Below are 25,612 nucleotides of genomic sequence, written 5' to 3'. Positions count from 1 at the left end.
CTGAGACTCTTTTAACTGTTCTGAGTTTAAAATACATATTAAGGAATAAATCAACTAATAAGGAAGGAAATAAATTTCCTCATATACTATGTTCTCATTTTCCAGATGCCTCCTTAAAATAGTTCACGTAACTTTACTATTCCTGTCTTCTGATCACTTATTATTTCTCAGTCTTAAGAGTAATGTATGCATGTTAGTATAAATTTTGCTATACTTTCATAAAATAAGTATAGCAATATTCTAATATTGCACATGGAGAAAAATACTGCATAAGACACCTTTTCCCAAAAACGTTTGGAGAGTTGGTGCTTTTAGCCAGAATTCTTGACTTAAAATAACTTTTCAGCTCATAAATCAGGCCTCACAACTGCACCAAAACAAATACCCTTAGAACTGGTATCTGGAATAACTGCTTGGTGCACAGAATGTACCTCACCAAGAAGGAATTGAAGAGGTTTTTCACTTCTGAATATGTCATACTAACATAACCAACACTAGAGTAAGGGATGAGTAAAGAATTTATTTTTATGTCTAGATAGGAAAATTATTAAGGATAGAGTATTAAGAGTTTTGTGGCAGGTAGTAAGATGCAACACAAGAATGAGGCTTTTTCTGAGCCCAGCAGGAAAGAATTTTTGCAGGAATGATAAAAACGTGGTGGCTTCCTGGAAACTGCTGGCTTGGAGAACCATGAGCGTAAGGCTACGTAAGGGTAAATATGGAAGGGGAGACTCCTTAGCTCAGACCAGGCTCTGCTTCAGAACTTATCCATTCACCCAATGCTTCCGTGCTTTGGCCTCCTTTTCTGTGAAATGGGGATATTGCTTATTCCATGGGAGGGTTGTTGTGAGGATGGATTTGGCTTGAAACATACATGATTCCTAGAGCTTACCAAGATATAAAAGGTAGGAATTGCCAGGCATGGTGGCTCATACCTGTAATCCTAGCTACTTGGGAGGCTAAGATCCAAAGGGTTCCAGTTCCAGGTCAGACGAGTAAAAAAGTTTGCAAGACCCCCATCTCAATAGAAAAAACTGAAAGCTGGGCATGGCCCGCCTGCCATTCCAATGACAGTAGAGACCCTATTGCTAAAATCGGAGGATCACAGTCCAGGCCAACCTGGGCAAAAAGCAAAACTGTCTCCCAAATAACCAGAGCAAAAAGGGCTGGAGGTGGGGCTAAAAGCATAGAGTGCTTGCCTAGCCAGTGGAAAGCCCTGAGTTCAAACTCTACTACCAAAAAAAAAAGTAGGAGTTTCAGGGTGATTTCCTTTGCTCTGTGAATGGCTACATGTGGTAGCTTCTGGGTACCTTTCCTTTTGAACAATTTCCCCTTATTTCAGCCATCCCCTTCTCCACTATAACGGCACCCAAGGCTTCTCTTGGCTCCAGAACCTGCTGTCATGAATCGCCATGTGCTGCAAGGGTCACTGGAGAGGGCCGTGCCCAGGCACCAGTGCACATTGGAATGTACCACTCAGAAGGATTGGGACTGTGTCTGCTTTCCTTGAATGGGTGGGTGCACAACTGTGTGTGTGTGTGTGTGTGTGTGTGTGTGTGTGTGTGTGTGTGTGTGTGTGTGGTGGTACTGCGGTTTGAACTCAGGGCTTTGCATTTGCTAGGGAAGTGCTCTCTACCACTTGAGCTATACATCTAGCCTTTTTTTGCTTTTTGTTTTTCAGCTAAGGGCCCATGGTTTTTGCCTGGGCCCATCTATATACTGCCCTTGTCCGCCCATAGTTGGGATTACAGGTGTGAACCACCAACCCAAACTTTTTGGATGAGATGGGGATCTTGCTAACTTTTTGCCTGGGACAGCCTCTAACAGTGATCATCCCAATCTCTACCTCTTGAGTCACTGAATAAATATTTGTTGAAAGAATAAATTAACACCAGACATCTGGGTTTAGGCCTTATCTTTTCTTTCTACTGTTTTTCAACTAAGAAATCCTCTATAACTGTCCTACCCTTGCTCTCTTCCTTCAAAATATTTACCTTCCTAAGCTCTGACTCCCCTCACTTCAGAGCTTTTTGCAGTAAACAACAGTCAACCATGAATAGCTTAATAATTTAGGAATATCTCAGTTTCTTTGTTCTTTGTTCCTTTAAGCTAAAATAAATTTTGAGAAGAGATGGAGATGGTTTAGAACTAGGGCAGAGTGGGATGGAGGAAGTTCTTATTTTTGGGTGCATTATTTGTATAAAGTGGTATGTTTTAGTTAAATCTGCCTAAGGAGCAATCTTGATTATCAGAGTAACTAACTAGCAAGGCAGAGTTAGTTGGGCTGAGGAAAGGTGATTATGTGGCTATGTCCTGAGTCACAGAGGGAGGATAGGTAAAGGGAAGGGAACTGCAGGCAGAGCTGGAATTTCTCTGCTAGCAATGGGCCAGTGGTTCTCAAAGTGTCCATCAGAATCATCTGGAGGACTTGCTAAAATAGATTAGTGGACCCACCCCCAGAGTTAGGATTCAGTAGGTCTGGGGTAAGGCCCATTGGTTTGCATTTCTAACTAGGCTGGGGATTTTGACATTGCTGATCCAGGGTCCCTGGTTTGAGAACCATAACCATAACAACCGAGAGTGTGCATGAAGACACAAATACTTACCTTCTGGTCTTCAACTTAGCGAATTGTCTGCCACAGATTGAGGCTGTGTTCGTGGGCAAACAGAAACAGTTCAACTACCTCAATAAATTCCACAGTTTGACAAAGCAAACTCATGGGAAAGGACGGACTTCAAACTGCCCCACTTCCTCTTGAGGAAAAGGCATTTGTTCTTCACAACCGCAATCAGGTTGAGTGTCAGAGACCAGGGGCCTCTCCTTGTCTTCATGGATCCTCCTCACTAAGTCATGCCGATGACAGGGATGTGCTGCTAAGTCCCTAACCTGGCCAGCAGCTCTGAAAGTGAGGTAAATATCCCCCTGTGGGTCCTATCATGGATATGCAGCCTGTGGAAGGAAGCTGGCCACGCTGGGACAAATGACTCAGGTAAGTCACAAATCAGAGGGAAGAAAAGAGGTGCTTTTCGTCAGCAGCATCCAACACTGAAAGTTAATTGAACCCAGGTAGTTCAGAAAGTGGGCATGAGGGCCCTAAGTCTGGGGAAAGCACAGCCCTATTTTAAACTCCAGTAGACTTAGAAATGAAATAATGACAAAAGGAACCTTCAAGAGACCCTTAAAATACTCTCACGGTAGCTCAAAATGTGTGTGAGCATGTGTGTGTGCAATGTCTGTCATAAGATGGTGGCAATTACAGCACGGACATTTGGGGAGAAGAAATGAGAATAGAAAAAAAAATCCCTATCATCCCCCTCCACCAATGTAACTGTGAATAGCATTTTCTTCCATTTGCTTTAAGAGTGTGCTTTGATTGAAGTACATTTTAAAGCTTTTATAAGTAACCTAGTGACAAGGAACATGGACTTTGGAGTCAGAGAGACCTGGGTTCAAATCCTGAGTCCAGACAAAACTGGTTCATTGCACTGCTGTGTGGATTCAGTGAAGTGCTCAAGTGCTGAAGTGGTGAATGGAGTCAGCAGTAAAACGAAAGCACTCATAAAGAGTGGCATGATTTTCTGTTGTCATTACAAGACTTGTCAACCTTTCACAACCCTAATAATTGAGACATTTTTCTTAAGGGCCAAAAGCATGCATCTGGCAGAATTTCATCCCACAATGTCTTCAGTGAGTCAGAAGCTGCTTTCAAGATCTCTGACCAGCTTGTTGAGTGCTTTTGCTACTGGGCTTTTCCTCAGAGATGAGACTCATCAAAGAGAAGTCAAAACCAAAATAAAGGCGTGGCCACGTGGGCTGGAGTGAGAGACTGGCTCAGTTGTTTTTTAACCAGGCTGTGTGGCTTTGCGCCAAGACCACAAGGTCTATGTGCCCTTATAGACCGCACATAAGTCCACGTCTTTGACTCAACTTTTCCAGTTCTAGGACGTTATTCCACACGTGTACTTACACACTCTTCCAGTTCTAGGACGTTATTCCACACGTGTACTTACACACGTATGAATTAAATATGTATAGTTTTCTGAACATTATTTGTGTTGTCAAAAACTTGGAAACAGCAAAAAATGTGTGAAAGAGACTAGTTAAGAGAGTATTGCTCACCAATCTAGTACAATACACAGGCAGCTATAAAAAAAGAATATGGGCTTTGCTGTATACTTATCTATCACATGGGAAGGGAAATTGTAAATCACTAGTAAGTGGATAAACCAATTGTACCATATCCACACAACGGAATACTCCTCCATAATAAAAGGAATGAATTATGGGTAGATACTATCACATTAAAACTTTCAAATACTATATTTTCATGGTGGAAAAAAATGAAAGAAAGTATACATATGAACATTCACTGTGTACAAGCAAACTATTGCCTGATTACCCATGGGGAGGGAACTGTGTAGCTGGCAAACAAAAGTAGAAGGGAAACATTTTATGATGTTCTTTTTATACTTTCTATATTTGAAAATGCAAAATATGTAACATGCTCTAGCTAGGCGTGGTGGTATCTGTCTGTAATTTCAGCTACTTGGGAGGTAGAGGCAGAAAGATCATGAGTTCAAGGCCAGCTTAGGCAAAGTTGGCAGTGAGATGCTTTTTCTAAACTTTTTTTTTTGTCACCACTGGTGTCTGAATTCAGGGCCTCAGGCTTCTTAAGGGGCCACTCTGCCAGTCCAAATAGAATCTGCTCTGGGAAAGTTACTGTATCTCTCTTCACTCTTTCTTTCTGGTGATACTGGGGCCTCACACTTGCTAGACAAGCGCTCTACCACTTGAACCACTCCATCAGCCCTGAGATGTTTCTAAAACCAAATATAAACAAAAGGGCTTGGGTCATGGTTCTAGTGGTAGAGCATTTGCTTAGCATGTGTGAGGCCCTGGGGTCAACTCTAGTACTGCCCATCCCCCCAGATAGTTTTTCTTGTACTACTTTCTTTTTTAGTTTTACACAGTTTTTAAAAAATTTATTCAGCCTATGTGCATAAACTGGTACAGATTATATTTAAAAGTATGTCATTTGCAAAGGTTTGGAAGTTTTAAAAAGAGTATGTTTTAGTGGATTTCTAGTTTAATTTCACTATGGTATCAGATGAGTTACTTCATAGGATTTCTAACCTTTGTAATTTGTTGAGACTGGCTTTGCTTTCTGTAGTCAATTTTGGTAATTACTCATTGTACCCAAAAAGAACATGTACTCTTTAGCTGGGCATGATGGCTCGTGCCTATAAACCCAGCTACTCAGGAAGTGGAAATATCGAGGCCAGCCTGGCCAAAAATATGAGACTCCTATCTCAACCAAAAAAGAAAAAAGCTAGGAGTGGCAGCACACACGTGTCATCCCAGCTATGAGGAAAGATTAAGTACAAAGATCATGGTCCAGGCTGGCCTGGAAAAAATGAGAGATCTATCTCAAAGATAACCAAAGCGAGAAGAGCTGGCTTGGCTCAAGTGCCTGCCTAGCACATGTCAGGCCCTGCGATCAAACCCCAGTATTGCACTCCCTTCACCCCACAAAAAAAGAACATGTACTCTTCGGTGTAATGTTTTATATATGTGTCAATTAGGTCAAGTTTTTTCATTATGTTCAAATCCTGTGTATCTCTGGGGTTTTTAATCTTCATGTGCTACCACATACTAAAAGAGGTGTGTTTAAAACTTTCACTGTAATTATGACTTTGCTATTTTTCCTCCTACTCCTATAGTTCTTGCTATCTGTGTTTTGAGGTTATGTTACTTGGCACATTTATATTTAAAGGTTGATGTCCTCTGTGTTGATTCAGGTGGGGTTGTGTCGAGCTTTATCCATCTTCACCTTTGGTATTTTTGTCAATAATATTTCTTTAAATGTTACTTCTGCTCCTATTTTGTCTCTCCTCCTCTTTTGGGAAATCACTTGACATATGTTAGATCTGTGACTGTATGTCTCAACATACTTTTCTGGAGAAACCCTTTTTTACTAAAATGGTTATGAACAAAGAGCACCGGCACATATAGGGCAGGTGGTAATTATGCCAGGAGGGAGCTGGAGAGAGGAAATTTCATAAAGAGACACTGGAGACATTGAGTCATCCTTCTCTTGGCTTGCTGTTGGAACCCTCGAACACTGAAAGGCATCTAATAAGTATTCCTCTGCCTTCAGAGGAATTTTCCAAGTGAAAGGGATTTACAGCTCTCCTGTGAGGAAGAAAAGGTATTTCCACAGCCTGTTAGTAAGGGGAACTCTGTAGTCATGTTTCTACCTGTTGAATAAGCTTTACAGAAATCATACATTTATAGGATGTTTCTATGAAAACAGATGGAAAATGTGAGACACCCTAAACCTGAAATGATCTATTATGAAACCTCAGACTGGAGAATTTTGAGAAATTCTTTCCAGACTTTATTGCTGAAAACATGCATGCATGTATGTGTATGTATGTATATATGTACACATATATGGATTGAGATATATACATATATTTTATGTGCAAAGGTATATGCACAATTTGCCATAGAGTTCATTTTGTAGCCTTTTAAATTTCAAAGTGTATTAAAAGTATCCAAGAAGGCACCTTAGAAAAAGCCCAAGGTCACTTTCATGTGGCTGACTCCAGGACCCACTCACTCGTGATCAAATATTGTCTTCAGACTATGCAATGCACTATGATGCAACCCTATGATATTCACATCATCCAGAGCCAGCTTTTCTACACACAAAAAAATTTAAACCTTGATTTTTGTACTACATTTTCCTAAACTTGTAATTCAGAAGTCACTGTTTGCTAGGAGTAAATCATTTCTATTCCCAAAACAATGACTATTTTGCAAGGTATAATTGTACCTTACACTTGTAGGTACACACACTATATACCACCCACAAATGCCTATAATTATTATTTATTACTAGCTTTCTACTCTATACTCTTTGTATTTGCTGGTTGTTTTACAGTCAGTTATTAGTTACTAACAGTAAATTATACATTTGCTTTTCCTTGTCACTCCCCCTTTTACTATTGTTCAAAACATGTCAGATTCAGGAAACCCTCAAGTGTCCCCCAAGCCTCTTTAAATACTTCTGGACAAGGTTGTTCCTTGAGTCAGTTTTCAATCCTTCCAACCATCCTGGCTGCTGGTCACACCAGCATGTAGTGAAGCAATTGTCTATCAGGGATGAAAGCCCAGAAAGCCACCTGGGGCCGTGCAGTTTCCTAGCACCGCTGCTGAAGGATTGGTGCCCTGATGGCTCCTCTTGGAGATTCTCACGCATCTTTGCCAGATAGTTCTGGCAGGGTGCCCAGGAGATCATATAGCCCAACCTCTCCTGTTTACATGCAATGAAACTAAGACCCAGCCTTGTTAGCTAATATACTTGAACTTGAGCAGCAAGCAAATGGCAAACCTTAGGACCAAGTCCCTGTGTTTTCACTCTTTGCTCTTCTAGCCACATGCATAGAAAAAAAGGGGGAAGGGGAGTATGGTGGGTAAAATATGTAAAATAGAAATGAGGAAACCCAATGCCTAGATGCCTACTAATTTTTCCCCAAATATCTGATTGAAAAGTTTCCTCATCTTAAAGTCCCTCAAATATTCTCAGGCCGAATTAGTAACTCCCTCCTGTTTGTTTCCAACGAAATGCACACATTCGTGTGTTATGATACTTGTCATATTATAGTCAATCAATTATCCACCCACTCTCCTCCCATTGCCCATTGTCCTAAATTTTGTAGGAGCAGCATCTTCATCTTCTGCCTATTCAGTCCCTAGGGTTTGGCAGAGGGCCTACTGCTTATAGACCTTTCAAGTTTGATAAGTGAATGATGAAGCAACCACTCTCTCACAGACTTGTAGTTTCAGGAAATGTTAGGCTTTTTTTGGTCATAAAAAAATTGCCTGGCTTGAGATTCCTGGCTTAAAATACAGTTTTCCAGGCCACAACCCAAGAGAGGTTAATTCAGAACTGGGGCAGGTCCAGAGCAATATGCATTTTTATTAAATGGCTCATGATTTGGGGCAAATGGGCCAGAGACCACACTTGGCAAGCTCTATTCTGTATTAGTTCCACTGGGTCTTAGTCCCAATTGTCTATCACAATTACCTGTTGATCTGAATGAAAATATAGAACTTCTCTCTCCACCCACTAGTAGCAATCCCTGACCACCATGCTGACTCCCTCGGGTGAGTATGACAGGTTAAACAGACCCCAAGACTCCTTTCCAGTAAACTTTGTAAAAATGCAGAAAAGCCTATTTATAAACCACGTGGAATTCCTTAGAAGTAGGGTATCTCAGCTCATTAGGGGACTAGAGTCGTAATATAAATCTAGACTCATGAAGTTTATCTTGGACATGTCAAATGTGGTCTGAGAAGAAAAGAGAAAGGAAATGGACTCTCTTTCCACAGTCCCTGCAAACACCCAGCCTCCTGTGTAAGCTCTCACCCTGGCTCTGTTCTTATTTACATAGACAGATTCCCTCTGCCCTAGGACTGGGGAGAGAGGAAGAGGGTTGCTTTGGACACCAGGCTGCTCAATGTTCTTTTGGGACTGACGTCCCATAGAAGTTAATAGCTGATGTTTCCAACAACGTTTTACAATCCCACGTAACATACCTTCCCACATGCACTTTTATATCTATGTATTTTTTTAATTTATGAATTTAAGTAACCTCACAGGGGGAAAATCTGAATGTGGTAGTGATGAAACACTACCACATTCCCTTTACATGACTGCGGGAAGCATTTCTGATCCTTTGGTGTTTTTCTACATACAGCAGGACCTGACTTAATGGTGGTATAACTTCAGGTTCTTTGACTTTACGATGATGCAAAAGTGATATGCATTTAGTAGAAACCAACTTCCAGGTTTGAATTTTGATCTTTTCCCAGGTTAGCAATTTGTGCTAGGAGGCTCTCTAGATGTAGGGCTGCATCATGGAGCCACAGTTCCCAGTTAGACACACGTTCACAAGGAGGACCCATCGTGCTCTCCAGTGTGCTGTACTGCTAAGCGATGGCATTCAGTAGCTTAGGTGTATTAAATGATTTATATATAACATATTTTATGTATTATATATAATATATATTTTATTATATTATATAATAGTAATTTATTATATAATCATAACTTAGATATATTATAAATATTTTATATATACATATATTCCAAATTAGGGATTAAACCTAGTGCCTCTCACATGCTAGGCAAGTGCTTTACCACTGAACTACATCTCCCGCCCTTTTTAGTTTTTATTTCAAGACAAGATTTCACTAAATTACCCAGGCTGGCCTTGAACTTGCAATGCCACTGCTTCCCCCACCAACCCCCGTAACTGAGATTACAGGTGTGCACCACTGTGCCTGACTTAAATGCATTTTGACTTAGAATATTTTCAAATTACAATGGATTTTCAAAGATGTAATCCCATAGAAAATGGGATTGAGCATCTGTATTTTGTAAAGTGTTTGCATTCAGTTCCATATACTATTTTTTTATCTGTAGCTTTTTTTATATGCATGTTTCCATGAGTCAACCTAATTTGCGTTTTTGTCTTTTTTTTTTTCAATTCTAGGGTTTGAACTCAGGGCCTCACACTTTCTAGGCAGGGGCTGTACTACTTGAGCCACTCTGCCAGCCCTATTTTTGTCATTTTAAAGAACAAAATAATATTCCTTGTGTTTTGTGCTCAATGGTCTCTCTAATGTTGTATGCTTTGGTTACTGTTGATTATTTGTTATCTTGCTATCATACAGAGTTCATTTAATGCTCAAATTTTATTTTGGTTTGCATGGATTCCATAGGGTATATTTCCAACATGAAATGGTTAGATCAAAGAGTTAAGGTAGTTTTATAGTTCTCTTTGTGTATTACAGTATTAGTTTCCAGACACACAGAGTCAATATATAACCCCACCAGGGCCAGGCTGCTGGTTCCTTCACAACTTGACCAACATGGAGTGTTACTGTTCCAGCCTACTTCTGCTAGTTTTATATGTGTGCAGAGCATCACCAGAGGTGATTTATTTTCAAGTTCTTTAAGTGATATGAAGCAATTATTTCTCTTTCGGTGACTTACTATATTTATTTTAAGGACAGTTTGCCTCCATTTTTGACAGTTTTGAAGTGACAGGTTTAGCTGCCCTTTGTAAAATGATTCTGTAAGGACAGGAACTAGGATCTGTGTTAGGTGCTAGGTCAGGCCTGAAGTGCCAGGAAGATCATTTGTATGGCCGAATTAGGAAACTCTTACAAGTTCAGACAGAAGTGCCAATTTGATCCTGTTTAAAGACAAAAGCCAGGTGTGGTGGTTCATACCTGTAATCCTAGCTCTCAGGAGCTAGGAGACAGCAGGATTAAGAGTTCAAGGCCAGCCTGGGCTACATAGGGAGACCCTGTCTCAAGAAACAAAACTAAACAACAACAAAAAGGACTAGAAGGTGGGAACATTCTGATTTCATGATGAAAAAAGAGCTGAGACTTTGACATGGAACCCCAGATTTTTGCTTTGAAATGGAAGCAAGGGCCTGCCCCCTGCCTCTTTGACCTCTCCCAGTGGCACTTCTTTTCCTGAACACTGTTTGGTGTTCCCCCTTCACACACACCACTCTTCTCCCTTCAGAAGAGGAAGGGTTTCAAGGTAGTCATGTTATTTGAGAGGTCTTGGGGGAAGACGTAGAGGCAGAAGTTTCTGGAGAAATTGATCTTTGTGAAAAGGTCAGTTTAAAAGTCAGAGAAGGGTCAAGCAAGGGCCTTGGCTTTCTTGCCCTCCCTGACTTAGGGTTGTCCTCTTAGTAAGCAAGTCAAAGATCAGTGTCGGTTTGCATTTCTGTGGCGCCAGACACGAGATGCATTCTCACAGGAGAGAGGACATTTGTTTTGGAGAGTTGTCTTATCTGTCTTTTAAAAGAGTGGTGACTACCCAGCTTGTAATTAAAATTAGCCTATTAAGCACTTGTAGACAAAAATCTGAAGTTTCTCTCTCTTTCTAGTTGTCACACTAAATTAGATAATTTTTTTTGTATCCACCCTTGTCCATGTAGAATACTTACAACTTATATCTTTATCTACTTTAGATATAATTCATATACCACACAATTCACCCATTGAATGTGTACAGTTCAGTGTTTTTAATATACTTATAGAGCTGTTTATCCATCTCCACAATTAATTTTAGAACATTTTCATCACTCAAAAAAGAAACCTGTACCTATAGTCGATCTTCCTTCCTCTACAGTGCTCCCCACCATCTATAGCAACCACTAAGTCACCTTCTATCTCTAAGTGTTCCCAGTCTGCCTTCTCATGTGAGGAATCACGCCATATGTAGCCTTTTGGTTTAGCTTAGCTCATTTGGGATAGTGTTTTGGGGTGCATGCAGGTGGTGGTATGTATCAGTACTTCATTCCCTTGTATTGCTGAGTAGTTTCCCATTGTGTGATAGCACACTTTTTGTTGAACCATCATCAACTGACAGACATTTGGGTTGTTTCCACTTTTTGACCGTTGTGAGTAATGTTGCCATGAATGTTCGTATTTAACTTTCTGTATGGAAATATGTTTTCATTTCTCTGGAATGTACACCTACGAGAGGAAATGCTGGGATGTAGGGAAACTGTATGTTTAATTTTTTGAGACCTGCCAGATTGTTCTCCAAAATAGCTGTACTGGATTGGAATGTTCCAGTTTCTCTGTATCCTTGTTAACACTTGGACTTGCCCATGGTTTTCGTTATAGTCATCCTAGTGGTTGTGTTACTGTGTTTTTGTGTTATTGTGGTTCAATTTGTCTTTCCTGGATGGCTAATAGAATACTTAACTCGTGATCCTACTAGCTTCTTACAATCTTTAGAAATTAAATAAAGAGAATGCTGCAGGAAATTAAGAAATACAGCTCATGCTGGCTGTTGTAACTTCTGGGGTTTCACACCTTGTGTCAGAATGTGAGGGACACCACTGGCACAACTGTGCTCTAAGGCATTTCCTTCCTTTCTTATGTCTACTTGTCACTCAGAATCCTGGGAAGGAGACGCAATTATCCTGCCTTAGGTTACGTACCCACCCTTTTGGTTTATATTTCTGCTCAGGTAGCACACAACACTAATGTGGGCATTTTGAAATGAAATTGGGGTGCTCTTGTAGAGGGAGAATGAATGCCAAAGTTGGGACTGGAATCCAGGTTTCCTGCCTCTCTATATGTATGTATCAGATTGCCAAGGTTGGGGAGCCAAGGAGAGCACATTGGGATCCTCATTGATTGCGCTTTGTCAGGGAGAAAATATAATGAGGTTTATTTATATCGCAATAACACATGTAAGAAGTATATTTAAAAATTATTCTTGTGCTTGCTGGGATGTAGCATGTTTTAAATATATGGCCTCATCTGATCTCAGGAATCTGTTAGTTTCTCCCTGTAGTCAATAGTGGTATTGGTATTGCATGCTTTGTTCTCATTGTGTTTTAATGCGCTTTTTGAACTGTCCTGAGACTCCAGCCACCCACACCATGATGTGATAAGGAGATGTGTCTGAACTCCACGCAAATGGCTAGCAAATGAATGTCTGGAGGTCGACCTGTTTGCAATCTGGATTCCCACTGGCCAGAAGGTGTGAGCAGACAGTGGAGAATGACTTTCTTCCTCATTTGTGGTTCCTGGCTTCCGGGGGTGTTGGCTGGAGACTTAGCAATGTCAGTATGAGTGGTGCACGGGATCACTCCAGGAGAAGTAGAGTCCTTGGGAATTCCAGATCTCATCTCAGGTGCCCACAGGGAGATAGAAGTGCCCAGATGCTGCTGGCCCAAAGGGTTCAATTGCATAAAATGAGAATGCCTGGATCAAAATGACAATTAGAAGCTAGGCGTGGTGGTACATGCCTATAATCCCAGCACTTGGGATGCTGAGGCAGGGGAATTTTGAGTTCCAAGCCACACATAGCAAGACCCTGTCTCCAAAATAAAAATAGTAACTTTGAAGACTCTATTCAGAGACCAACTCCTCTCAGTGGCCCAGAGTCAGATGCTCTGAATCTTTTCACTGGGCCTCAAATTCTTTCTGCCATCATCCTTCCAGTTTTGGGTAGGAGCCAGATTGCAGGTAGCCTGGCTCCAGTGAACTTCTCAAGGGTGTGATTCTCAGGCAAAAACTACAATGTCCACTAGCGGACCACAGAGGACATTTTCCACAATTCTGCCCATTTCCCAGCTAAGACAAGTTTTACAACATGATATCAAGACTGCACTACAATCGCGATGATTTTTTAAAAATTATAAACCTCATTTAGAGGAGTGGGAGGAGGGATAGGGGAGAGCAATGGAAGGGGTTGAACGGACCGAAGTACAGTAGACTCACAGCAGGGATACATCGAGACACCTTTGAATATCGACTTAGATATTAATAACAAGAGACAGGAATGTAAAATAGGTGCAGTAGGTGTGTAGGGTACTTGTGGAAAGGGGAGGGTGAATGAAAGAGATTAAGGTGAGGGTACATAGTTGATGGACTTCATATATTTAGATGAAATATAAAAATGAAACCTCTTGCAATTGCTTGAAGTGGGATGGAGAGGGGGTCTGGGGGAATGACAGTGGAGGTGATCTAATCACTGTACATTCTAAGCCTATTTGGAATTGTCACAATGACTCTCTCCTGTACAACAAATATATCCTAATTTAAAAATTAATGAATTAAAAATGTGTAACTCATTTAGATTTTTCTGTTTTAATTCAAGGTATTCGTCAGCAGAAATAAGAAAGCAGTTTACTCTCCCACCTAACTTCGGGCAGTACCATCGACCCAGCATGAGTACGTCTGGCTTCCCCTCGCTTCAGCTAGTAAGTATGAGGCTCAGGCTTGCTTAGCAAATGGGCAAGGCCCACCATATGTATATGCCTTTGTTCCCTCATTAGTGTGGGGGCCACCCAGCATTCTCCACCTACCAGTTCCTAAGTTTGCCTGCTTTCTGACATCAAAGTATCCCTTTCTCCCTCTGCCAACCAGGACTAAGAGTGCAAATCAGACTTCCCAGAACTGTAGCTCTGATGTCTCTGCACTTAGAAGTCTTCCAGGCTGCTCACGCTCACCTAAGTGAAAGTTCATACCTGGGAGTCTGGAAATTTACCACCATTTGTAGTGTGCTTTTGTTGGAAAATTTTATTCGTAAATCTGAAAAGCCCAAGTTAACAAATCTTTGTTGTATAAAATCATATTCTGGAAGTATAATTTACATACAATAAAATATGCTCATTTTAGTGTACAGTTTGGGAAATTTATAGTCATTTAACCTGAAATCAGGTTAGAGCACTTCCCCTCAAGCCCTGTTGCAGCCACTGTCCCAACCCCCACCCCCAAACTCAGCCCAAGCAGTCACTGATCTGCTTCTGTGGTCATAGTTTTGTCCTATCCAGAGCTTCATGCAAGTGCAAAGGTACAGGATGTACGAACTTTTATTTTTCAAACACACTCTCCCTTGCAAGGTGAAAATTGCCTACATATTTACATTAACACCAGTTGTGGAGTGTGCACATATGTGATACGTTATTTAGGACTAAAATCCAGACATGTCCCAGGTGAGATAAACCTGACTTGGCTGAGATGGTTTTGAAGCCAGGAGTGGGTAGTCACTTCCGTTGTGAGAGCGCTAGCCTCTCCACATTCACTTCCTCACACAGCACAGTGGCACTCTGGTTCGTTCTAGTGGTTATCTTGGGGAGGTTAGGTTATTTTTTGTTTCTACTTGTTACTTCAAAACCACTTCTGCTCTGAGAAATTTGGTAACCTTCTCCTCCATTTCCTGTAGCCGCCATCTTGCGTCCTGTAACAGTTTACACGCTGTGTAACTGTGAATCCTTAAAAGGTATGCTTTACTGGAGTGATTTGTGGTTGTTTCAGAAAGATTGTGTGTGTGTGTTGTGTTATTAACGAAATAATATACTAGAAAATATATAGTACCTTTTACTATATGAGGTGACTTGCGATTGACATTTCTTTGAAAAATCTATGACTTTGGTGACTTGCTAGACTGCCCTTTTAAACTTAAACTTGTCCTGTGTGCTGCAAAGCTGCAGGTTATAACAAAAGCAAATCAAATGCTTAATATCCATGTCCTCGGATATATTAAGTGAACTTTAAGCCAAGATAAATTAGATATGCTTCTTGGTTTAACTTGATGCTAATGCATATTTATATAAAATGTTTTTTAAAAGATTTCTGATTTGGACTATGTCCAAAATATAAAACTTTAGTTAAAAAGTGATTGTGTATACTTTAAAATTTTAAACAATATGGGGAGTTTTGGTGGATTGCATTTTTATAAATTAAGTCTACAGTTTTCTATAGTAGCTGTCTTGGGAAAGTGTGGATTATGCTGTTAAGAGACTTAAAGGAAGTCTTAAGGAACTTGTTAAGTTTGTAAAGGAAGTTAGCTGATAGGTTTTTAACCCTTGGTCTCCTCACCAGCTTTTACTTTAATTCTGAAGCCTTGACTCTTTGCAAGAGAAATTCTCTTTAAATGTAAGTTTGCAAATAATAAAAATACTTGCAACTATTTTTTTAGTAGTTTGTTGCATCCTCAAGAGGTTTTGACAAAAGTAAATTTTGTTGAATTCCTTTTGTAGCTAGGAAGTCAGGTTAGCATGTGGCTTGGCTGCCCATTTTCTAAGACAAGTCATTAAGGAAGTAGCAAAAGTAAGCAATAATGTTAAAACTATGTAAGGACCATGTGTCTCCAGCAGTCATCATTTGATCCTGGTTTTATCTGTACGTGAATATTCTTTAAAATATATTGCCTCCTGGCTTTTCCACCTTAGTTTCAGAATCTCATTTCCCAGTCCTCTACTCCAGCTTTAACACTGTCTGTTGTCTGACTTCCTCTGTCTACAGAGCAGGAGACTGTGGCACTCAAGATGCCTGAGTTCTCTTTCTCCCTCTCTCTGCGTTTTAATGAGTGCTCGGCATAGGGAATCCCATCTCCCTAAAGCACCTGCCACAGTGTGGGAATGTGGCAATGTGTAGCCATGCTTTTCCTGAAGTCATCTTCCTGAACAAGGCTACCCAAAAGAAATCTTCAGCTCACATAATCACTTAACTTCCACCCTAAGAAATATTTCTATATTCATAGAAAGATAATGGAATGTTTCAGCAAGATTCACTTATAGCAAGGAAAGGAGTGGTTTATCATCTAAAGACTCAACGTGATGCAGCTTTAGAAAGCTTTTCTTAAAAGCAAGGCTGTAAACTGTTTATTGTACCATTTTGGCAAATTGAAAAATAAGACCAAGTGCATTTTCACCTTTGATTCTTTTATCTTTATTTATATAACCACTATGTCTACAACCTCACTTTTTTTTTTTTTTTTGGCAGTTCTAGGGTTTGAACCCAAGGCCTTGTACTTTCTAGGCAAGTGCTCTACTACTTGAGCTAGGCCCCCAGTTCTACAACTTCACATGTTGATACGAATGGTTGTTTAATTTTAAAAAGTATTTCATTGAAATCAAGCTATTTAGAACTCAGTGAATTACAAGTTATTTTAAACCCAACCAAATCATTGCTGTTTTGCAAGAGTGAGGCATTTGGAGTCACATGGACCTGGGATGAAGGATAATTGCCATTTATTGGTTATGTAACTTGGGACACATTGCTTACCCTCTCCAAAGGCTTCAGTTTCCTATTTTACAAAATTGGCAAACTAAATGCTGCCCCCATTAAGATACCTGTAGAGTTATCTAATAGATTCTGTGTAAATATGGCTAATATTGCTGTCCTAGGAGTTTGGCACAATGGAGACTAGGTGGAAGACTACAAAGAGACAAATGGAGAAGGTTTGGCCTCTGAAAGGCTTTATGATTTATTTGGGAAGTCACAAAACACATGGCTTTGGCCATGGTAAGCTTGAAGAAGAGAGAAAGATCCCATGTGATGAGAGGCAAAGGCTTGGTAGAAGAGGCTGAGAAGACTTAGAGGAAGGCTCCTCAGCCCTGCTGTACATAAGAATCCCCCAGATCTGATCATGTGGAGTGGCCCACCACAGAGCAATTACATCACAATTCCTGGGAGTATGGGCCAGGTATCAGTCCTTCAACATTCCCTGAGGACTTTAACACGTGACCCAGGTTAAGAATCATCTAAAGGTTCTCTGGCAGGAAGAACTATTCCAAATAGGGAAAAGGATATACAGGAAAGCAAAGTTTCTTTCACTGTCCTGTGTGCTCTGAATTGCAGAATGTGTAGAGACAGTCCACCTGCTAACCCCATAGACACAGTCTACCATAGCTCCTGCCACATACCTGATGAGCGAGAGGAAAGCTGTGTGGTGAATGTTTGTTCTTTTTATTTTATTGGGGATTTGTTTTAAAGTTTAATTGTAAGTGATAGTGTATGTATATTTTCTAAATGGGTAGAATGTTTTAAATATTTTCGTGTTTCTCTAGACATGATGACAGACTTGCTCTGGGTCAATAGACTCCTGCCAGAGGCCTTTGTGTCTGAGGCCAGAGAGAACGGGGCTCTGGCTAGTCGATAGACTCACCCATGGCTTTGATATTCTCTGTTGTCACAGCCATGTGAGCAGGTTGACCAGAGACTCTTCGGTGCCAGCCATCTACATAGGCTGTAAAATGCTAAAAGTATTTTCTGATTATTGAGAATAGAAAGGGGAGTGAAACACAAAAGAAAAAAAAAAAAGGGTTGGGATCTATGCCCTAACACTATAAGTAGAATTTGAGGTATTATGACTAATGCCCTTAAGCGACATTTTTATGGACGAAAACATACTATTTAAAAAAATAAGACTATAAAAGTTTTGAAGTAAAATGAATAAATCAGTTGGACTGTAATAGCTCCGGATGAAGGAAAGGATGTAAAAAAGTCACATCCTGGATGTGTGCCAAACACTATGGTTACTTGACATGTTTGTGTACCTAACATTTGTGTTAAAAAGAAGCCTCAGACCTTAGATGCATTCATTTTTGTTATGTGCATAGGTTCTGTGAAATACTTGTTTGTCTTTTGCTGATAAGGATGACTTTAAAGGGCAAATTGCTTCATAAATATGGTCCCACTTCATTCTTCTGATTCTTTTGTGCATTTGTACTTCATCTTTGGAGAAGTCAGGCTGTTCTTTAGTTTCACTGATTGCACCGGAAGGAAGGTGAAGATCTCAGTATAGTGTTTGTGCACGGTCACAATGGAAAATAAGATGAAAGAATGGCAGGCACTCTGCATGCAGAACAGGCCTGTCATGATTGTCATCATAAAACAGAGGAATCCGTTGGGTCTTGGTAAAAACAGATTGATGGCATGTCGGAGTCTTCAGTGGTATCAGCGGAAGATTCCCATTGGTGTAAGCAGGAAAGCATTGTTTAAGTACAGTGAAATCCCTAAAGACAGAGGAATCTTACTGCCTTCAGTAGAACTGAGAAGACCATCTCACTCATTCATTCAGGAAATATTTATTGGCTCTCATTCTCTCTGCTCTAAGAGCTTGGATACAATAGTCTTTATTTTAGAGTGGTAGACAGGCATAGACAAGTAAGTGGATGGAGACAGTGGCAGAGGTAAGAAGGGCTGGGAAGAATGCAAGCAGGGAAAGAGAACAGTGCAACAGAAGAGGTGGCATTTGAGATTGGGTAGGGTCTATGACAGCCTCCATCTGGAAATGAGCTACTAGGGCAGCATTCTGAAGACAGTTGGCAGACCATCAAGGTGAAGGTATTCTAGTCAGGAGGAACATCAAGTGTAAAATCCACAATGCAAGAGTGCGTGCTATGCCCCAGAAACAGCAAGGAAGCAGGTGTGGCCTGCAGAGTGGGCAGCAGGAGATGAGATGGTAGAGAGAGCAGGGCTGGGTCAGAGACCACAGAGGAAGGGTCCATTCATACTCAGATGAAAGATGGAAAGCACTGTGGCTCAAGTTGTAGGGTGCCCTGAGTTCAAACTCCACCTCCTGACCAAAAAAAAAAAAAAAAAAAGATAGGAAGCCCTTGGAAACATTGAATAGAGGTCTGGCACAGACCTGGCACCATTTGCCTTTTTATAAGAATCACTTTTCTAGTCCTTATAAGGGTTGCTTTGGTAACTTTGTGGAAAATAAACCAATGAGGAGAGAGTGGGTAAAGAGATGTCCCCGTGTTGCAGAAAACATTACAGAAAGTATAACTGAGCAGCAAAAATAAGACTCAAACCCACGTCCAGGTTTCCTTACCCCATAATCCAAGAAAGAAGTGATACAACTTTGGAATAGGGTGGGGACAGAAGAGAAGGGGAGGAGTCAGTGGATTCTGGAAATAGTTCAGAAGGAAAGCAGACAGGATTTTCTGATGGATTTACAAGTAGACTGTAAGAGAAAGAGAAGAATCAACATTGACTCCAAAGTTGGACACCTGCTGGAATGGAATTGCTACTTGGTGATATGCAGAGTTTGAAAGGTATGGGAAGAGCAGGTTGGTGGGGAAATGAAGAGTTCATTTTGAAGATATTGTGTTTGAGAGGTCTATTAGATTGCTAGGTGGTGATGTTGAGGTGTTATGGAAAAGTCAGCCTGGATTTTAGGGCAGAGGCTGAAGCCATAGATACAAATTTGTAATTTAAGAAAAACAGATGGTATTGAACGCCCTGGGAGTCCATGAGATCATCCCAAAGAAATGCAGATCAAGAAGTGATGTTGGGCCAGGTGCCAGTGGCTCACGCCTGTCATCCTAGCTACTCAGGAGACAGAGATCAGGAGGATTGCAGTTCGAAGCCAGCTTGGACAAATAATTCATGAGGCCTTATCTCGAAAAAAACCCTTCACACAAAAGGGCTGGTGGAATGGCTCAAGGTGTAGGCCTTTGGAATCCCACTACTGCAAAAAACAAAAAGTGATGCTGGAGGGCTGCACCCCAGACCCTGTAAAAAAAAGGATCTCCTGAAGGTAGAGCGCCCATCTATCCCAATTTGCTCAACTGAGGAGTTTCCCAGCACATAGGACTTTGACTGGGACACATGGACTTGCCCTGGATGGGAAGAAAGTGTTTCAAGAGGAAGACAGTCATAAACTGTGTCGAATGCTGTAGATAAACCAAGACTGGGAAAAGACCATTGAATTCAACAACAGGAAAGTTTGGGGCAACTTTGACAAGACTTGAATGTTGCAAACAGCCAAGTAGATGCGGGGACCACTGTCTATGGAGTAAACATGCAAGGCGGGTGCACGGGGTCATGCCTTTCCCCAGCCCCACTCACAGGAGCACGAAACACTGTAACAAGAGCAGAGTCCTTCTAACCATCTGTGTGGTGTGGGTCAAGGCATTTAACCTCCCTGCTTTCAATATCCTAATTTGTGAAATACCATCATTTTAGGTCAGCTGTGGTTTGCTAGGAGTTGGGTAGGTGAATTTTATACAGGTATGGTTCTGGAGTTTTCAATTTCAGAACAAATTAAATCCTAGTCTTTGACATATGTTAGGAGACAAGGAAAGCTCAGACATGCTTAATTTAGAAAAGGACACCTATAATCCCAGCACTTGGGAGGCATGAGGATTGTGAGTTTGAGACCATCCTGGGCTACACAGCAAGGTCTTGTCTTAGACAAACCAAAATAAATATGTGGCAGTGAATAAGTTGATGCTTTTAGATTATTTATCATGTCCAGTATACTGACCAGTCCTCTGGGGGGGAAAAAAAAAACACTTCACTAGAGAAGTGTTGAAAATTGCTTAAGGGCAGTGACTATGTTTTCTCAGCCTAGTGCCTGAGCATTGCAGCATACTAATGAGTGTGTGTTGAATGAATAATAGCAGGTGTTTCAGTCAGTGTTCAATCAGAGCACCAGAACCAGGAGAAATACACATGCACATATATTAAAGAATCAACAGCAAGAAATGACATCCCAACTGGTCATGACTGGCTAGGCAAGCCTGAAATCCACAGAGTAGACCATCCGGGAGGAGAGCGCACAGCAGGCTGGGCATGAACTGATGATGCTTGACTTCTGATTGTCTTAGAAAAGGCTCTAGGTCAGCCCCATCAGGACAATTTCTGTTTCCATACTGGGGATTGGAGGGCCTCACACATGCTAAGTGAGTGTTCTAGCACTTCAGCTGCAAACCGAGCCCTTTTGTTTGTATTTTGTTTCTGAGACAGGATCTCCCTAACTTTTTCCCCTGGGCTGGTCTCGAACTTGGAATCCTCAGTTTTCCAAGTAGCTGGGATTGCAAGTGTGCACCACCACACCTGACCTCTACAACCGCTTTTGATTAACCTAAAATCAACTGATTAGGGACTTTAATTATATTGGCATTACCCCTCCACAGCAACACCTAAATCAGTGTTGGACTATACTACTGTAAGGTGTGTGTATTCCTCAAAGTTGCTGCAGTCTCCCTCTGTTCTCTAGCTCTTGCAAGAGAAAACGTTGGAAGCCCACCCTGTCTGAAAACTCTAGAAAGGAAATTTAAGGGACTGCAGTTCCGCCTAGCCAAGTTGACATATCACAAAACCCACCACAGAAGTAAAGACTGGTTTATGATTGTTTGCATTCTTAAGTATTTGCATTTGTTTCATTTTAAAAGGGCTTTTTCCTTTACATCATTGTATCAAATTATATGCACAGTGCAATTGCTTGTAGTATGAAAGTAACTTTCCTGAAATTACCTTGGAGCATAGCATTAAACTAGTTTGTTCTCAACTGACCAGGAAGACACATATAGCTTGACAGCAGAGGAAAGAAAACAGTTACGTGTCAGGCTTGACTTGTAAGCTGCCAAAAGCCCAAGTCCTTCCTTGGACTGATTCGAGAACATCCCCAACCTCCACCCCATCCGATTCCCAAACTTTCTCCCCCAACAAAGTTGCATGCCACTGAAACTCTTCCGTATGGCTTTCTCCCTTGGCTTATCTCTAAGTAGATGTGTGTGGGTAGTTGTGTCTGTGTGTGCGTAATTGATCGCCTCATGGTAAAACCTACCTGTGAGATTAAGACTTCACATAGACCAGAGAACAGATGTCTGTTTTGGCTCCAGGTTATTATTTGAATTTGTAAGAGGAACAGCTGTTTGAGGGCCTAGTTTAGAGTAGTTGGGGTCTCCATCCACGCACTTGCCAGTGGCAAGCCTAGTTTGCATCACATTTGGAGTGACTGGTTTCCTCTCTTGTTACTGTCAGTATGGAAAGGGTAGGGGAGGCAAATTTTTAACCACCAACTTGCATGTAGTTCTGGAAGTGTGCTCAGTAAAAATTCTGCCATTGCAGTTTTGTTCGTAGTCTGTTCTGTCCTGAGATATACTCAGACCTCCAGAGTCTATGAACTTACCACCAATTGTGTGTATCACACTTGGCACACTGCCACACAACTAGTGCTCAATGAGGAAAACTCCGCTTTTTGTTAAAGATGGCATGATTTATGCATGAGAAAGTTGAACTCATCTCATGGTTGGTTAGTGTGCAGCTCCATGAGGTAGCTACTTGTCCTCTTTTGTGTTCCACCACCCCACTCATTGGTTATAGTCTATGGATGCTCAGCAGATGATAAGGAAGGGAGTTGCCACTTTTGCTCCTGGTCTTTGGCTACTCTATTCTGAAGATCACAGGTGCCACTAGATGCTGATTTTTCATCATTGTAGCTTTGAATTTCAGGAACATGATGGGTATTGTATTTTGGCTGGAAATGAACTTTTTTTCCCCTCTCTGATAATCGCACACAAATGTCATTTCACCATGAAGCTTCTACTTACTCGTGGTGATTATACTCATGTCACCTTGCTTCAAATTGTACTCCAGTGTAATTTTAAATGTATATTTCCAGTGCCCCTGCTTGAGTAATTGATACTCTTCATAGTGCATTTGTTTATCATTTATTTCTTTACTAGTATTTCTTTTGGGTTTTTTACTAGTATTTCTTTGAGCAGTCAATCTCAGAGAAGAATTTAGTGATAAATATTTTTTACGTGGTTCTAAACACACTTACTTTTGCCTTTTGTTTTACTTATCTCAGGAAATGCAGATTCCCTGAAAGACCTATAAGAGAAAACAATGAAAATAATTTTTATTAAGAGAACATGAGCCGGCCTAGATTTGAATTCCAGATGGGCTACTTCTTAGCCATGTAATCATGGGCAAATCATTCAAACTCTGGCCTTCAATTTCCTCATCTGTAAAATAGGGGTAATAAGAATGCATATTTCATAGGACTCTAGTGAGAGTCATATATATATTTATACATGTGTTATCTATGTATATAATATATTTTATGTATGTGTAATACATAGCAAGTGCTCAGTAATTATTAATTCAGTGGGTTTGAACTTCTGTATTGAGGTTGAGGCTGCAATCTGCAGTTCTCATAGTTTCCTATAGAAGTCATTTCATTGCCTGACTCTAAACGTCATTCCAGGTTGTGGTCAGGCAGGACAGGGGCATGGGGCATGGGACAGACTGCTGTCTTCTTTGGGGATGATCTTCTGTAGGTGTCTGTGGCAGGTTCAGTTCTGTGCATTGATGACGTCATTGTTCCCTCGGGCATGGTTCAACAGAGCCCTTTTGCAAATTCACCTGGCTCCTGCACAGACTCGTCTGTGGCGCCTTCAGCCCTGTACTGAATGCTTCACTCTGAGATGCCCTTGTGAGGACTGCAGTACTCTCCTCTGCTGACCTGTGGTCTTAGTGAGAACCAAGGGAAACTTCTCTGTCCTTTCTTATGACCACGTGGAATGAAGAAGGGTAGTGCTTTGCTCTCCACTACCTGAGCTCGTGGTCTCGTCACCTTTTCCTCTGCCCCCTTTTGCACTACTGACATCATCAGTCACTTACAAGAATGCAGGCAGGAAGTAGAATATATTTTCCCCTATTTGCATCTTTATCCTCACTCCCCGTCATTTATGTTTCCGTTACCACCAGGGACAGCAAAGGAGGGGAGAGGACAGGGTAAACCACATTTACATGCTCTAATCTTACCGCCTCTTACCTCTTCAACAGTACTTTGTTCCTCTTCTACTTGAAGCCCTTGCTGGTATGTGGTTTCAAGGGATGAAAAACCGGTTTTATTAGCACTTCCTTCAGATCTGTCCTTGTTTCACAGTACAGCAGTGAGTCAAGAATTTGGATTTGTTTTGTGGGTCTTTTGGGAGTAGAGGGAGAGGAGAACAGTATCCCCTTTGGGCTGATGGCGTGTCATAAATGAACACTCCGCAGAGTGGCAGTTATCACTATTATTACTGTTGTTATTATTACACAGTCTATCTGATCTAAGTGATTCTCTTACTAGCTTAAGGCAGTGGTCCTCAAATCTTTGGATTTCACAGATAAGGAAACATGTTTTATTTAATTAGGAACTGACAAAGTGTTGCCAACTCTTGTTGCTATCAACTAAACAACAACATTGTTACCGTCTATTTCTGTCATTTCTCTTATTCCTTCTCTCCCACTAATAAGAAGAAAATGAAGAAGAAAGAGCAGTTCTTGCACCGTGAGTAAATTTAGCCATGGGCACACTTCAGCAGATTGCCTTGAACTTGCTCACTTAGCTGCAGTCCGGTGAAAATTTCTTCTAGCCCAGCACCAACCAGCCTAGTAGTGAGTGCTTGGAAGTCCTGGAGAGTTTCAGCCACCAAGCCTGGCTCACTGTGGGCTGTGATTATGTGTGAAGTGTTGGCTTTTGAGAGCCAACACATAGAATAACTCAGGCCAAAGGAAACACTGAACCTGAGCACTCAGCCAAAAGAGTGTTGAGTTTGCCTGAATTTCTGGAAAATTGCCTCCATTCCCTACTTTGCTGTGTTTGGGTAAACAAAACATGGCCTCAGAGAGCATTTGCAGGAGAAATTACAGAAATTCCACAAAACCTCGTGATCTCATTTTGGATCTTCTCAGGATTCCCCATCAAGCTGCAATTAAGCAGAGGAAGATTCTGCCTTGGGGTGTGATTTTAATTACTCATCGTGTTATGACTTGACTTTCCATTGCTGCATTTCTTTTCCTTTCCCCATCACTGCTTCTGTTTGACAGCTTCTCCAGAGTCACTTTACTTTTGCTGTAGGCTAAGAGCAAAGCACTAAATTGAAGGGGAGGGCAAGGCAAAAACACCTCTGGTTGCCTTCGAGCTCTAGCCGTGTGGGAACAGCCTTCTTCTCTCCCTACCCTTCCAGCCTCAGTTCTATGACCCCGTGGAGCCTGTGGACTTTGAAGGACTTCTGATGACACACCTGAACAGCCTGGATGTAGAGCTGGCCCAGGAGCTGGGAGACTTCACCGATGACGACTTGGATGTGGTGTTCACACCCAAGGAATGTAGGACTTTGCAGCCTTCTTTACCAGAGGAAGGGTAAATCATTTTCTTAAAATATGAATAAATTGTGATTGTCGTGATGGTTACTGGTAAGAGGAGGTGCCCTAATTCTGAACTTTTCTTTAAAAAAAAGCAAGATTACTAAATGTATTAAGATGTAAGGACAGTAAATGACACTGTGACCTAGATGTAGGCAGGGTGTTTTCTTTTGTGGTGCTAGGAATCAAGCCTGAGGCCTCATGCATGAATGAGATGAATACAGTTTATGAAGTAAAGGCTTTAGAGAGCCCAGTCAGTTCAAGAGACGCAGTGAGACAATATGGAATGCTCTGTTTTGAAGCAAAAGAGATTAAACATGTAGACTCTGAGCT

General features: G+C 41.2%; 1 protein-coding gene across 2 annotated transcripts in view; it reads left to right on the top strand.

Moving 5' to 3' along the window:
• The window catches only part of Dock8 (dedicator of cytokinesis 8), a 216,514-nt gene that overhangs the window by 48,681 nt on the left and 142,221 nt on the right, over positions 1-25,612 (top strand). Inside the window, exons 2-3 of one of the 2 annotated variants that reach the window (XM_074051975.1) lie at positions 13,716-13,818; positions 25,102-25,277. In XM_074051975.1, coding sequence (XP_073908076.1) covers positions 13,716-13,818; positions 25,102-25,277 — 279 coding nt within the window. Of the gene's footprint in view, positions 1-13,715; positions 13,819-13,847; positions 14,841-25,101; positions 25,278-25,612 lie in introns of those variants that run through there. The other variant, XM_020186256.2, reaches the window with a different exon arrangement.

Source organism: Castor canadensis, chromosome 13 (assembly GCF_047511655.1).
Source record: "Castor canadensis chromosome 13, mCasCan1.hap1v2, whole genome shotgun sequence".
Lineage (NCBI taxonomy): Eukaryota > Metazoa > Chordata > Mammalia > Rodentia > Castoridae > Castor > Castor canadensis.
This window is presented reverse-complemented; position numbering and strand designations above follow the sequence as displayed.